General features: G+C 46.8%; 9 protein-coding genes across 9 annotated transcripts; 5 read left to right on the plus strand and 4 right to left on the minus strand.

Moving 5' to 3' along the window:
* Positions 1 to 456: 456 nt before the first annotated feature.
* On the minus strand, positions 457 to 1388 carry BDV38DRAFT_284574 (uncharacterized protein; the record flags this gene model as incomplete). The annotated part of the gene is made up of 2 exons (XM_032060301.1): positions 457 to 943; positions 1000 to 1388. 2 exons carry the CDS (start codon positions 1386 to 1388, stop codon positions 457 to 459), a joined length of 876 nt encoding a protein of 291 aa, XP_031911754.1.
* Positions 1389 to 1814: 426 nt separating this feature from the next.
* On the minus strand, positions 1815 to 3537 carry BDV38DRAFT_284575 (uncharacterized protein; the record flags this gene model as incomplete). Its single annotated transcript, XM_032060302.1, has 4 exons — positions 1815 to 2227; positions 2546 to 2715; positions 2889 to 3002; positions 3056 to 3537. The coding sequence occupies 4 exons, from the start codon at positions 3535 to 3537 to the stop codon at positions 1815 to 1817; spliced, it is 1179 nt and encodes a 392-aa protein (XP_031911755.1).
* A 1055-nt stretch (positions 3538 to 4592) lies between these two features.
* Positions 4593 to 6361, plus strand: BDV38DRAFT_284576 (uncharacterized protein; the record flags this gene model as incomplete). Its single annotated transcript, XM_032060303.1, has 2 exons — positions 4593 to 5017; positions 5074 to 6361. 2 exons carry the CDS (start codon positions 4593 to 4595, stop codon positions 6359 to 6361), a joined length of 1713 nt encoding a protein of 570 aa, XP_031911756.1.
* Positions 6362 to 6877: 516 nt separating this feature from the next.
* Positions 6878 to 7975, plus strand: BDV38DRAFT_251222 (uncharacterized protein). The gene has a single exon (XM_032055030.1). The coding sequence runs from the start codon at positions 6949 to 6951 to the stop codon at positions 7609 to 7611; it is 663 nt and encodes a 220-aa protein (XP_031911757.1). The 5' UTR covers positions 6878 to 6948; the 3' UTR covers positions 7612 to 7975.
* A 447-nt stretch (positions 7976 to 8422) lies between these two features.
* On the plus strand, positions 8423 to 10270 carry BDV38DRAFT_294445 (nucleoside phosphorylase domain-containing protein; the record flags this gene model as incomplete). The annotated part of the gene is made up of 6 exons (XM_032062502.1): positions 8423 to 8448; positions 8814 to 8895; positions 8937 to 9226; positions 9258 to 9303; positions 9335 to 9741; positions 9804 to 10270. The coding sequence occupies 6 exons, from the start codon at positions 8423 to 8425 to the stop codon at positions 10267 to 10269; spliced, it is 1317 nt and encodes a 438-aa protein (XP_031911758.1).
* Positions 10271 to 10596: 326 nt separating this feature from the next.
* BDV38DRAFT_284579 (mitochondrial 54S ribosomal protein mL40) lies at positions 10597 to 11293 on the plus strand (the record flags this gene model as incomplete). The annotated part of the gene is made up of 2 exons (XM_032060304.1): positions 10597 to 10828; positions 10950 to 11293. 2 exons carry the CDS (start codon positions 10597 to 10599, stop codon positions 11291 to 11293), a joined length of 576 nt encoding a protein of 191 aa, XP_031911759.1.
* Positions 11294 to 11388: 95 nt separating this feature from the next.
* BDV38DRAFT_130417 (uncharacterized protein) lies at positions 11389 to 12028 on the minus strand. Its single transcript, XM_032051283.1, has one exon. The coding sequence runs from the start codon at positions 11869 to 11871 to the stop codon at positions 11512 to 11514; it is 360 nt and encodes a 119-aa protein (XP_031911760.1). The 5' UTR covers positions 11872 to 12028; the 3' UTR covers positions 11389 to 11511.
* Positions 11802 to 13353, minus strand: rho2 (putative Rho GTPase Rho 2). Its single transcript, XM_032051282.1, has 5 exons — positions 13184 to 13353; positions 12871 to 12949; positions 12789 to 12794; positions 12523 to 12714; positions 11802 to 12464 (listed from the first exon to the last, which is right to left on the minus strand). The coding sequence occupies exons 1-5, from the start codon at positions 13216 to 13218 to the stop codon at positions 12177 to 12179; spliced, it is 600 nt and encodes a 199-aa protein (XP_031911761.1). The 5' UTR covers positions 13219 to 13353; the 3' UTR covers positions 11802 to 12176.
* A 368-nt stretch (positions 13354 to 13721) lies between these two features.
* On the plus strand, positions 13722 to 14171 carry BDV38DRAFT_130460 (uncharacterized protein). Its single transcript, XM_032051284.1, has one exon. The coding sequence runs from the start codon at positions 13760 to 13762 to the stop codon at positions 14051 to 14053; it is 294 nt and encodes a 97-aa protein (XP_031911762.1). The 5' UTR covers positions 13722 to 13759; the 3' UTR covers positions 14054 to 14171.
* The last annotated feature ends 571 nt before the right edge of the window (positions 14172 to 14742 follow it).

Below are 14742 nucleotides of genomic sequence, written 5' to 3' on the forward strand. Positions count from 1 at the left end.
AGATCTATCTGCGTCAACTGTGGGCTTACAGACCGCTAGGCCCGTCTCCGTGTCGAGAGACAATTTCTGCACCGCTTGCCCCAAAGCCATGCTATACTTTTTTCATTTAAAACCCTTTTGTATACACTCCCGGAAATCAAGGAAGAAGGGCTCGGTGAGGTCCTTGCCGAGGCAATTGATGGGTTGAAGCAGGGGAACGCGCCTGGCTTTCATTTCTATAAACGGGCTGCGGTTTGGGGAGAATCTGCAAAATCATATCTTCGAAGCTAAGAGATGTGGTGTACCCTTGACCTAATTTGGTTTCCAGTTAGGCCTTGAGAAAGGCTTCGAGTCACGAGAATGTGCTTAGCGTGGTACACAACAAAGGAGCCTGTTCTGAAATATGAATGACCTTTGAGGTCGAAGACTTTAGATTAGGCACTATTGGCGTAACAGGATTTCGAGAGTATGTCCTGATCACATAATGAACCCTTCCACCTTATCCACCAACGTCTGCGTCCAATTTGTCCCTGGAGTTTCTTGCCATATGTCTCCTAGTAGCTTGATTGCATAAAGCGGGCTTCCAAAGCCCGTGCAATCCCAAAGATTCTGTAACTGCATGGTGATAAACTCCTGGTCCTGCGTGGACGAGCACTCTGCCCCGACTATAAAAAATGGCCAAATTAAAATGTGACCTCCCGGTGAAGTTGCGTTATAAGAAGCGGTGTCTGCCAGGAACTGTTGGACTAGTTCTGTGATGACCTGGCTTGGCATATTGGTTGCCCGGCTCAAGTATATTTGAGCTGCCATACGGATGAGATTTGCTAATTTGAAAATGACCGAAGAATACTCTGGGTGGATCTTAAGGCAGCTAAATAAGAAATCCAGGTCCTTGTTGGACATGTTTTCAAGACTTTTAGCCGCGGAAAGACCCATTACTAAGGGTCCTGCGTATAGAGACATCCTATGGTATAGCTGTAAGCATACGGTTCAAAGGGGTTATAGAAAGGCTGTGCGTACTTTCTTATCTGCTGCATCAAAAATATTCCTAGAGGTTCCGTCTCGACTATGTCCGAACACTGCTGTGATTCTATGAAGCTCTTCATCATCCGAAGGAGAATATGAAAGTCTGTTCCCACTATGATCATCTGCTCTACAAGAAGAAGGACCATAGTTGATAGACTCGAATAATCGATCGACTTGTTCAGGTCTTCTGTGATACTCCGCTGATTTAGCCCTCGAATGGCAGCCATTCGATACCTGGAAACTAGTGGCTTCCATTCACAATGTTTTAAGGAGATATGCGAAGCGGCGGCGGCTAAAACCGCATTTTTGACGGTATGGTCTTGCTCTGACATAGGTAAAATTAGATCTCGATAGCCGTTGAAGACGGTGTTGAAGGGTCCCATTGCTGGTGCAACCTTTTCCGAAACTGCTTTCACTTAGAATTTACCCACGACAAATCAATCAAGGAACAAAGGACTGACAGTATTTGAGTAGAAACCGAGACTGGTGGTCAATGTGATCCAAACCATGAGACGGGGCAGGCCCAAAGGAGGAATTGCTCGACTTGTGTGATAATACGTCGTTATTTAGTATTCGAAAGCGAAATGGTTGTCTGTGTCCCTGACCCTCATCCCTCGGAGAGCTGGTATTATGGCAACTGGTGGACATTGGGTGTACTGTTAAGCGATCCGGTGATTGGAGTGATGCGCCAGAACTACTGAATGAAAGAATTAACAGTGCCCGACCAACAGAGCAATAATGTAGGTCCCACTTTGTATCTGACACAGGCATCGACCTCCCTGCCAACTTCCCTCTCGATGCAACTCCATCTATGAACCGATATCGTACCCCGAGACCGGAACATTGGAGCCCCTTCTTGACGCACTTCTGGCATGGGGTGCCACGGTCACAGTTAAGACGGCGCTGGGAGCAGTTATAGCAACCTGTAGAGGGTATGAGTATATCGCATCTTTCGCCTGGCTGAAGATATTACCCTTGACTCTCCATGGCTTTTTCTTTGGGCACTGGTTTCCGGCCGCTGGAGGGGAGATATCGAAGGCAAGCATTATTGAGCGGTAAGGATAGTGAGACTCAAATGGCCTCTGGTAAGCTTTGCTGGCAACAAGGCTATAGTGAACGACAGTTTGCGTTTGTAGCTCTAGTGGTGGCAGTTCTGTTACTTCAATGATCGATATCGTTATCAATGGGTCTTCCCCGCATTGGCGATTAGGGTTGAGGGGCGCTATTCCGGATTAGTGCAATAAAATGAGCACCTCGAGATAAGCTTCAGCCTCTACAGATGCCTCGACCATTGGTGATTTTATATTACATCATGGTATGCTTCGATGGGCCGTAGTAGTCAAGGTGGTCTTCGATTTTGACATGCAGTAAGGAGCTTTGAATCACCGAAAGATCAAAAACGAAGAACAGCAACGAAAAAGGCGGACCATAGACATAAAGCAGGTAATGGATGTGGAAACTAGTCTCTTATCATGCTCTCCGAAAGGTGCAACCACACTGATACCGTGTTTTATCTAAAGCCTCTGTGTCGCTTCCCAACGCTCTTTCCATCCAGAGTAGTGAGGGTGGTCATCCAAGGTAGCAGGTTGCCAGTCTTCGGGAATGATGCCTTGCTCTTTCTGTTCCCTTTCCCAGAGCTCTAGTGCGGGCAGAAAATAGTCGCCTCGGTATGCCATATAATCTTGTGCTCCAACAAATTTGGCTTGGTCTCTTTGTAGTTCTTTAGAAAGAGGGAAGGGATGTACGGCTCATTTTGGAATTGGGACACCGGAGTGAACAACACTTTAAAGCTGAACACCACAGCAGCGGATACCGGGAGTCGTCGGAGAGTTTGCCAGTTAACACGGAGGTGGTATCGGTCCAGCGCAATATCTAGGTCTTACGTTTCATGGCGAAGGGCGATTGGATTCCCAGGGGGTATGTGGATTGGTTGATCAATCTCGATACCCCATGATCCACGTTGGATGAGCTTATCTGTGGTCATCTTTGCGAAGAATCTATGATGTTGGTCAGTGGTATCAGCATAATGAAAACCATCTCTGCTGTCTACCTATTCATAGAGGGTTCCAATTTCTCCCCGTAGTCAGGAACTGGTCCATGAATCTCGTCTATATTCTTGCCTAGCTCCAAACGAGGGACCAGCCGAGAGAGCACAGGCTTCACTATACTAGGAATAAATTCACCCATCGTCTGATTATATGGCCACCTGATGGGTCTATTAGGGTCGAGCAATAGGTGTATGTAGAAGTCGGGCTGTGGCTCGGGCAAACGAACACCACTAAGCATGGCGTAGTCTGGAAAGCGGCCCAGATACGTCACGTCGTCGTTGGAGAAGCCAGTGGGAGAATAAAAAGTCTCATGAAGATCCTTGATATTGCTGTCCATTGGCATATGGTTCTGGAGTATCTCAGTAGTTGAAGGGAATCTCTCGTCCAGGCCAGCGACCACAGAACCCAGCAGAGGAGACGCTGCCTGTCGGTGACTTGGAGGTACCACTGATTTGCATGACTCCTTTTCTGAGGTAGATGGCATTTTCTTTTCAGCTTGCAAAGGGGTTTGGCGTACTATAGCCGAAAGATTACCCTAGACGACTGATTATCGCGAAAAGGCGTTTTCTGTTCGTGAAGCACACATAGGCCACCAATGCCAGTGCTGGTAACAACACAAGTTCACTGATAGTATGCCAGCCTTTTTGATTCTCAACTGCGAGAAGCTAAGAGACGAAATAGAGGCCTAGCATCTTCATTGGCCATGTTTATTTGAAGCTCAGGTGGCGATATCAACAAAAGGCCACTCAAATCGACCGGAGTCTGGTGGTGACCCCTGAACAGAGCACACCAAGAAAGGCACGAGACACTGTACACAGTAGGCCGTAATTAAAGACTAGCTGTGGCTTCCAAATGGATGGACGCTGGTTTTTATTCGTGAGAATATGGCGAGTTAGAATAGGTTCAATGCGTTCGCACAAGTGACAAATAAGTATATTCCCAGGTACTCAGTTTACTTGCCCTATATATCTAGTCTGCACTTCCAGTTTGGAAACCTTCCTTCAGTCGCTCATGTGGCCCTCCTCGGATCTACTGTTTTAGGGCTGCTCATTTAGCCTGCCTTTTCAGGTATTTGTTCAGAGGCCCCGGTATTTGGCGCCCTGTAGGGAATCTCCTACTGTAGAATACTAGCGGAGAAAGGGCATAGAGACCCCACCTTATCTTCTTTCTTTCAGTAATACTCGGACAGTTTCAAATGGAGCTGAAAACTTCTAGATGCTGACCATACCGCAGATGAACTTGTAGATAGTTAGTACTATCTTTCAGGTAGCTCCGCTTAGTTTACCCTAGTTGTTCCTGACAGGTTATGTTTTATTCTTTGTTATATACATTTGTCCTGCGAAGATATAACCCTAGTGTAATATACATCATGTCCAAGTCGCAGTTTTATTTGTCATGATGGGGGCGATAACTGAAGCGAGGCTGTGCTCCTCTTGACTAACTGACTGACTGACTGAATTAACCCCGCACGGCTGCTAACATGAGTTCTGCATCTACACATTTATATATACGCATCCTTCTGGAGATTGAGTCTGCACCATGGAAGTTGTTGGTCTCGTATCCAGTTGTATCGCTATAGGAGAGCTGGCAGTAAAGTCTCTAAGGCTCCTTCACTCGCTACAGCAGAAAGTAAATAACAGTGGCCTTCACTTGCAAACAGTGCGCACCCAGATAAGCGCCGTGAATGCTGCAGTCACACACATTCAATCCTGGCTGAATACATGCACAGGTAACCCATGCATGGTCGAAGGATTGATCGAGGACTTGCAGCTATCCCTTGATGGATGCAAGTCACTGTTAGAGATTTTCTCGGAACAGGCAACTCAAGTGATGAAAGAGCACAACACACAAGGATGGATTGACAAGATCAAACTGGTTTGGACTGAAACCGACCTCTCTCAGTATCGGGACATGCTCCGCGATCAAGTCCAGGCTTTGAGCTTGCTATTACAGGTTGTACAGCTGTAAGTTGGCAACATTCTTTTACAAAGCTGAGAGGATGAAGACTAAACTCTTCAAGCCCGACGCAATCCGAGCAGACGTCTGCTTTGGCCGTTCCAGAAACTCAGAAGATCATTGGGCGTGCTCGTGATGATTCTACGTCTATTGTTTTGCTTCGTGATACCGATACATGCCGTACTATCGGTAACCAACAAGATAACGATGATGGAGACCGGATGAGTATATCATTTGACTTTGACTCAGAAGTGTTTCAATCTCGAGCCTATAAGATGACACTTGCTTCATACATTCGGCACAAGATGCTAGAGGATAGAGCAGCAGCAAAGGATAGGGCAGCAGATAATATTTCGGTGATGCATGAGGATCCCATCCTGGAACTTGTCTATCACTACAGGTACGACGATGTGGACAACACCTATGAGGATATCCAATCGTTGTCAAGCATCGCTTATAGCCTTGGGGTTGAGCAAACTAAATTGGAGTGGCTGCTTCTTGAAGCTAAAAAAGACCGGCAAAGGAAATTCCATCAAAATCTAACTCGACTGGGTCCAGCACAGCCCGGCATGCTAAAGAGCTTACTGTCAACTGCCAGGACCACGGCGGGCCTGGTTGAGTTGAATTGTACATATCGACTTCCCTACGGCCTCTCTCCGATCACTCTGGATGATCTCAACAGCTTTCGACGCGCCTGGCGGATGTACGATTCCTATGCCACAGGCTATATAAGCGAACTCGATTTTCCACTGCTTCTGCGTGTAAGTGTTCCGTATATCCAGGCCGATCGGGATGCGGATTTGCTAATTGCGCAGGAACTGGAGGATCCCTTCTCCGTTCGCCTCTACGCTCCCGAATTTTCGATACATGGATTGTTGTCGGGGATTGATACGACGCTGGCTCCTCCTGGTTCTGGCCCCTTTCTACAGATCTTGGGGGACAAGCTGGAGAAGCTACCGGTGAACGAGATCAAAAGGAGGAGAGTCGCGCTTGATCTTCTTTCCAACGAAGTATCAGTTATGACGGACCCCCTCAGGGGAACTACCTTTCTGACGGCTCTGACGAGCATATTGAACTACAAGAGATCTACTGATGCGGATTGGAGATCATCAAGCGGCCAGGACATCGTGCTTGCGGTTAAGCAAAGCTCTTCGACAATGCTTGGGGCCGCACTACGTCGTCATATTAAACTGATTCAAGCTGAAGAGAAAAGAAGAACGAGGTTTGCTGTTGGGCTTTTTGACACACTGTATTGGAGTCGTTTGTTTCGTGAATGCCTCGAGCGGCGGCGTGCCTCGCAAATCTCGGAACCTTCGTCTGCACCGTCGCCAGACACTGTGGATCAAATGTGATGGGCCACGACCGTTGTCACTTGAATTGTACCTTATTTTGTAATTACTATCTTGGCTTTGACAGTTTGAAGCGTTTAACGTGCACTGTCTTTGGAATACAGGCCCTGTAGAGCAGTTCACTCAAATTCCTCACATCTGATGACTCAACCATTAGTACCTGAATCTTCCAAGAAAAGCAGAGTTTTAAGTTCGAACTTTGGTCCATTGTGTTTTATCTATTATCTATTCGTTACTTGGTAAATATTTCCAGCTGAATCTCTCTTCAGTTGGGAGAGTGGAACAACGAGGCTGTGCTGCTATTTAAATCTATCAATGGATTGCCAAGCCCTAAACCATCATCACGTTAAGCGTTTTGATTGACCGGATAGACGATTGCAATCCGCCCCCAGGTAGTAATCCGTGTGCCCAAGTGAGACTCGGGTGCCCTATAAGTGGAGCCGCTAAAGGAAACTGTTTATAGCGAAGGGGCTGAGCTGAGCGTGGCTTTTTAAACCATACCAGCTCCTTAAAATCCTGTTTCAACTTCCCACCCTGCTGAAAAAGCTCATTGTGGATTATTGACCCTTTCCAACGTTCATCTGAATCTCATGATGTCTAATTCACAGCCTGTCCTAGATGTCTTCTTCTACTTCCAGAAGCAAGAGCTCAAGCTCAGCTTCAATTCGCCCAATCAAGCAGCCTCCTACCAAAACCGCAATCGCGAATCCCGCATCTTCGCCAATGAGCCCAATGCCGTTTACCTCCCGCTAGCTCCATCCATGGTCTACCTGCGCGATAGTAGCAAGGGGCTTGTCATTGGCTTCGCAAAGTCAGAGGATGCCGATTTGTGGTGTCGGACATCCATTCTGGGCCAGAAACATGGTCACTATGAAGTGCACATCAGCCGCGGATGGACAGACGAGCAGCTGAACCAAGCCCTCCAGATCCAACATCAGCCCTACGTTCCGAAAAGTACCAGCCGACCTCAGAGTATCCAATCTAACATAGAACCCACTCCGCCGTCGAGTGCAGGGTCCGACACAGACAAGAACCCTTCGTCCAGTAGTCCTCAAGGGCTATCGCTTCTTCCCCGGGACGAATCTCCGTCTTCCAGTCAGACTTCTCGAGCCTCGTATATACCGTCTTCACTAGCGATTGGTTCAAGCAAGACTGCGCAACGGTCAAAATCTCCTGGTCGCACTTTACCTGCCGCCTTGCTCCCTCAAGGAACGGCTACGCCTCGCTATTCTTCTCAGGACATACCTTTCTAACCTGCATGCATTGCTGGTCTGTCTTGTTACAACACCAACAGGATGAAGTTCTTTTGTTTCTTCTTTATCGTCGCATGACCTTCCTATCCGTTTTATTATTCGTTTCATCAGGTGATATCCCTAAATCCGAGAATTTGGCATAGCATTTGTACGAGCTGGGTTCTTCGAGCATGCAACGTTTTTGTTTAGATTGCAACTATTCGCCTATTATCCTTTTTTTTTTTATATATATACATATTATTATTATAGGGCCTACACATATCCCTACTCGGAGTATAGTGGGCTATTACCGGAGTTCCTCGGGCGAGAAAAAAAATAATAATCGCATTGGACGAATTTTATAACTGCATAGTTTTATGATGAAGAGGCAAACATCCAGTAGATTTGTCTGCGGCATTTGACGTTTATCGTATATCTAGGGTTGAGTTTGGTTTGCGGTGACGTTACAACTTACTCTAGTCTAAGTTTGCCAAGGTCGAGCCATGAATTCATGAATGAGATATACATAAGGATATAGCTTGAGAAGCTGTATATCTTCGAAATGTACTAACAATATAAATACGTTGAATTGGTATGGCAGGGTGAACAGCATTCTCACTCACTCCCCGGGGATAAATCAGTCTGCACCCAGTCCGGCTCCAAGGCGAAGGAAGAAAGTAGGGAGCAAATTATACATTTAAACGCTCCTACGGTGTAATAATATAGTTATTCCCACCTTTATATGCACGCCCGGGAACCTTTTTCTATCCGAAGGAGCCAGGAGACATATTAAGGCAGGTCTTGGAGTCCGTTATTCTGCGTGAGCCTTTCTATGGCTGCAAACAGTATGCCTATCTTGTCTGATAAAGTATAGCCCTGTCTATCCCGGCCATGTCTTCCAGGTTGTACAGTTTTCTATCCCCCTGTGCCTTGTCCCCGCCATGCTGTGGCCTGTTTGTTTCCCTTTTAGATTGTTCTATACCCTATTGTCCACTTAACACCACTATCTGAGGTGGCCCGCCCCGTTGACCGGTTAGGTTAGATAGTTCGGTCGTTCCCCGGCCCCCTAAATACAGAGGACAACAACAGTTTGTAAATACTGTGCTGTAGGTATTATATAGGCGGTGTATAGGTATTCTATAAGCAAGGCTAAGATTAGTATTAGTCTTATATAACTCTACTGTCCTATATACAGTTGACTATTTTTTCTCTTATATACCTAGTATTCGGGATATATTTTGTATCCCTATTAATACACAGTATCCTATAACAGCCATAAAATTCCTCTTCTATAATAATTACAAAGTCTGTTGAATTTATACCTTACTGCTCTAACCGCAGCCTAGACCCTCCTGGATAGAGTCCACAAAGATCTGCCTGTGCAGCAATATAGTTATAATACCTATACTCTAGGCAGTATTGGGAAGTATAATATAGTGATTGCATGCCTGCCCAGTGGCGAGTATGGCATTGCATCCGCCACCACAGTCGCCATGCAGTTGCTCTCCAGCTTCCGCTCCATTCGCTTTGGCCTGGTAGTTGGAATTAGTAGAGGTGTCCCGAACAAGAATGTCGACATTCGTCTGGGGGATATTGTGGTCAGCAAGCCCACTAACACCCACGGAGGCGTGATACAGTACGACTATTTATGGCAAAGTGCTGAGTAGGGCCGGCATCGAACACATCGGCATGCTCAATCATCCACCGACCACGGTTCATCGATTTTCTGGCCGAAATCAAGCAGAGACTTCCACAGAAGGCCACCACTTTTGCTCGTCCAGATGAAGAGGACTGTTTGTACCGAGCGGATTACACCCATGTCAATATTGATACTAAACCCACCCGTTGTCACAGCTGTGATGCAACAAAGATTGTACCCCGCCCTTCACGGAGCTCCAATGAGCCTGCTGTTCACTACGGACTCATTGCATCTGCCAATCAGGTTGTAAAAGACAGTCTACTACGCGATAAGCTAGGGGAGGAACTAGATGTATATTGCGTCGAAACAGAAGCGGCAGGATTCATGAATAACTTCCCATGCCTCGTCATTCGCGGAATTTGCGACTATGCCGACTCCCACAAGAACAAAGATTGGCAGGGGTACGCCGCCGCAGCAGCAGCAACTTATGCCAGAGAACTTCTGTTGCCCCCGTAAGCCACATTGGCCAAGCATATGCCGTGCGAGATCTGTTGTCCGACTTCGGTAGCCCTAGGTCATATGCACGAGACCTGTCGAGGATATCCACGCCGTCCGAAGTTCCAGCCAACCCCCTAGCAGCGACCTCTCATAGTGAGCTGGAAGGGGTTCATCTGGGCACAATCAGAGGTTCGGAGATCATCCCGAGACTTATCCAATACCCTGAATACTGGAGGAGAGAGATTCATGAACTTATACAGCGGCTTCTGTCCATGCATCCCCAGTGGTGGATCCATCGACAGGTGGAGACAGCGAGGGCCATAAATGACTTCTTTGCTCGCCACAGGTTTACCTTCAGAGTGAATATATTTCCTACGAGGACTCCGAGGCCGGAATACCCGGACAATGACCGACAGTACCTGAATATCTTGTTCGATCATAACATAGGGTGGTTGAACAGGTTTGAGGAGGGTACAGCTGAGATTAATATTGGTATTCTCAATCTCTGGTCCATTTTCGAGTTTCTCGATAGAGATCTATAATGTACATATCTGCCGCAACCAGCAGTCCGACTGGGCTTGATTGAAGCTTAGGAGGTTATTATCAGCAGTTTTAGCAAACTATGTAACTCTCACATCCTCTACGACTGACAATTCATCAAATAAATAAATAAAACAAAATCAAGAAACAATCCTATACATATACTTACAAAACCAGCGCCAAGAAAAAAAAAGCCAACGTCCCAAAAATAAGCGCGCGGCTAAGCCCAAAGTTTCCGCTCCGACAGCATTTCCCCGAAAAGGCTCTCCAGAGTCCATCGATTCCTCCTCCGTCACCACCTCCGTTCCCCCCCAAACCCCCCCCACGCCATGCGGTCCCTCTCGCCCGTTCTCGCCTCTCTGGCGAACGTTTTCAAGATCCCCATCTCCCAGACATCAACACGGCCGTCCGTGATCCGCATGTGCAATGAGACCCTGCTGAAGAAATCGACCAGCGGCCCCGTCACCTCCGCCGTCCAGGCCCCGGCCGCCAGATCATTCTCGACTACCAACGCCTTGCTCAAGAGGAAGGGTAATGGCCCTCGTGGAGATCGTCGAGTTAGTATGTATATCTCTATCATTGGTCTCCTTCAATTGGAGATGGTGGAAGTTGTTTTGTTGTGTTATGATATTGGGATTACTCGCAAAGGAGAAGTAAAAAAGTTCTAACTAGGTCATTGTAGCTATGATCCGTTATTTCCTTCACCACCCCAAGACGCCTCGTCCCCTTCGTTTCTCTCGTACTCGTTATCTCCGCCATTGGACCATCCACCGTGCCTGGCAACTGTTCCAGGCGCAGCAACGCCGCTCCGAGCAGCTGGAGCTTCAGCGCCAGTGGCAGGCGATGAATGCGGCGTGTGAGGAGCTCCGGACTGGAGCTGGAGATGGAGGCAAGCTGTTCCGGAAGTCGATGAACAAGCGCGGTGTGTTTAGGGATCTGTTCCCGATTGAGTATGGACGGTTGCAGACTGAAGCGCCGAGTCAGGAGGGCTGGAACCATGAATGGAAGAGGATGGAGAAGAAATGAACTTGGAAGGGGTCAGTGTTCGTTTATTATCCCAGAGGGAAGGAGATCTATGCTGGGCTTTGATATCTCTTGTTTATTCTATCTATTGCGGGGGGATGAAGATATTCTTGTTGGCATGTACTGTACCATAACATTGTTCAATATCTGTGATTTCTTTGACATTACACATTTGTTGTATAGAGACGCTTGGCAATCGCCGGTCAATTATCGATTGGTATCTAGCGCATGAGCTGGGTAGGGAGGTAGCTTAAGAGTCGAGAGTTGTGTAACACATATATTGCAGGTTGGCAGCTATTGGTAGTATCAACATGGCTGACGGTAAAGCAGGAAATATCAATCGCTAAAGATAGAGAATGAGCTAGACAGACAGTGAGAAGACATAGTGTAGAAGAGAAGATAACGAAAGGAGAGACAGCATTCATAACGAAGCGGAAAACATGCGCCAAAAGGCTAGGTATCATACCAAAGGAGGGACGTCGGAGTGCACTCGGGTATAAAGGAAAGTCACCAAAGGATGTACTCCGGAAACAAATCAACATGCGTCGTGTCTTGAGAAGAAAAGAAAAGAAAAGATCCATATAAAAGATGAGTTATATGCGACGGACGCAAAACAGAAGGTGTTGTGTCAAATCAGGAAAGAGTAAAAAAAGGCCACCCAAACGCCGGTAATGCAAAAGATGTCGATCAACATTCACCGATGATTTTACCCTCCTCCCGTTTGGTAATCCAATCTAAAGAAACTCGACGGAACGCGTGGGCCAGATGGAGTCCGTTAGACATACTGATAATGTCCAGGTCGGCATGATTATTCCCGTCGCTACTGGCAGACCATTGAGCCGAACCTCATTAGTCGACATATATAGCACAAGTCATGGGTCATCCATCATAGCACGATGCAGCATGAGCTTTTACGCTTATCGAATGTGAGAAGAGCGGCACGAGTAGCGGCCTCGAAGACGTCGTCCACCCCCTCCCCGGTCAAGGAGGAGCATTCCAGGTACTTTCTGGCTCCGATTTGGGTCGAAATATCACTCCCTTCCTTCGACGTGACGAATTTAAGGGACTTCTTTCTCATCTCCTCAATCGCGAGAGGGTCATCACGGAGATCTTTCTTCAAGCCAACTAGAATTATCGGCACACCTGGGCACCGCTCATTGGCCTCCTCGATCCACTACGATTGATTTAGGTGAGTCTGACCCGACAAGTGGCGGGGAAAGTGAGGCACCCACCTTGTGCTTGACGTTCTCCAAGGAATCCGGAGTATCCACCGAGAACCCGATCAGAATCACATGCGCTTTGGAATATGCTAGCGGACGCAACCGTTCATAGTCTTCTTGGCCAGCTGTATCCCATAATGCTAATTGTACCGACCGGCCATCAACTCTGCAATCCGTCACATAATTTTCGAAAACCGTGGGGACCTGGATCAACACGCGCGACAGTCAGACCATGCACTAGGCAGCAACCATAATTGAGAGGGCACAGGGTTACGGACATAATGCTGTCAACAGAACCCAACAGTTAGCTTGTGTCTTATGCATTCTTATCGAACTCGGCGTAATCCAGGCAGTACTTACAGTCGGGAAATAACCGAGGGTGAAGACACTCAGCAAACTAGTTTTCCCACAGGCACCATCTCCGATAATCACCAACTTCCTACGGTAATTCTCATATTAGCATCATAAGCAAAATCGAACACGAGCTCCACTTTCGACTTCCGAGCCACGAAAGGGACGCAACAGAAGTGACCGTCTTGAGAGCGCATGGAACGAGGAGAATTCAACTTTTTTTTTTAAAAAAAAAAAGAAAAGAAAAAAGTGAAGCAAAGTGAAGCAATGAATAGTCGGACGTCAAGGTCCATTCCGCTTGTGGAGGCATTGTCGCACATACCTTCGCATCACATTGTCATTTTGTTGTTGGGCCATTTTCTACGTGGGCTGACACTTCGGAATCCCTTCGTCAAGATAACACGGGGCGCTGAACGAAGGGGGATAAGGAACGCGACCTGAGTGGAGGGTGGGCGCTGATATGCCCTGGTCGGAGCTTTGGACTTTCAGGTACCGGACCAGCTGTAGTAAATCACTGTAGACGGAAGGGCTTGGACGGGTGATGTTTTTTTTTTTTTTTTGACAGCAGCCTAAAAGAAGAGGGGGGACAATAAATTGTTGCGGAATCCCCTCCCCCGAACAAGGTAACTAGTTAAGTAGTAACTGAGATGATGATTGAAGATGATGGGCTTTTGGGGAGGAAAAAAAGACCAGTAGCCGGTGGTTCTGGAAGGCGGTCGAGGTGAGGCTGAGGAGACTAACAGGTTCAATTAGATTGATCGGCCAGACTTTGGGTGGAAGGAAGAAAAAGGGGGGGGGGGGGGGGGGGGGGGGGGAGAGGAAAGTTGAAAGGAAAGAAAGGATGTGGTCTGGTTCTGTCAAGAAATTCAATCCAATTGTACGGAAGTATGGGTAATGAATGGGAAGATCCGCTTTAATTACACTTACACGGGACTTGACAGGGGGCCACTTGAGTTTTATGATTGGTTCCAACCGGGTCCTCTTTGCTTCCGTTTTCTTTTACTTACGGGTAATGGTACCAAGTCAGGCCAAAAGAATAAAGAATAATAATAATAATAAAAAAAAAATCAATGGATTGAAAGAAGTAGGGGAAACGTTTGGTTCAAAAAACAAAACAAAACAATACATATACACACACTTTCACTGCCTTTCCACAAGGATTCGAAGGTCACATCAGTCAATGTTTAAATAGAAGAGGACCATGGAAGAGAAGAAGTTTAGAACCGGTCACTGATATTAATAGCTATTCGTCCATCGTCCATCGTCCATCGTTCCATCGTTCCATAATCAACGCAAAGGATGAGATCGGCCGGTGGATGTCACAGCTGAAAGGGCAAAGCCAAGGTCAATCCACTTGTTACTAAGGTTAGAGGTTTGTCTCAGACATCGACCGGCTAGACGTTCATAATTACCGTATAGTCGCTGTCACTATTCCCTTTCAGTGGAGGAATGCAATGCGACAGCCGATAGGAGGAGGAGGGGGGGGGCTTCGGATCCAAGGTTAATAATAGACCGAAGGGATGTTGTCTTTCTTTTTCCCCGGAGTTGCCGAAACCTCTTGATATCCGTGTGAGGGAGCTTCATCTTCATCATCCATCCTCATCTTCTTCCGTCATATACTTCATTTATGTTCAGGATCAGCCGTGGGTTTTTCTATAATGGTCGACGGCATATCGCTGAACTTAATAATTTGGATCAGGAACTAACTTCCCCACCGAGTTGTAACGTTCAAACAAAATTTAATTTCAATAAAATAAAATAAAATCAAGATCAAAATAAAAATAAAAAAGAAGGTACTATCTAGACATGGGTTATAGGGCTATAACCCATGTCGGTCAGTATTTTTTTCGTTGTATATTCTAAAATTCCGATATTATTGAA

The sequence above is a fragment of the Aspergillus pseudotamarii genome (assembly GCF_009193445.1).
Source record: "Aspergillus pseudotamarii strain CBS 117625 unplaced genomic scaffold BDV38scaffold_40, whole genome shotgun sequence".
In the NCBI taxonomy this organism is placed as follows: Eukaryota; Fungi; Ascomycota; class Eurotiomycetes; order Eurotiales; family Aspergillaceae; genus Aspergillus; species Aspergillus pseudotamarii.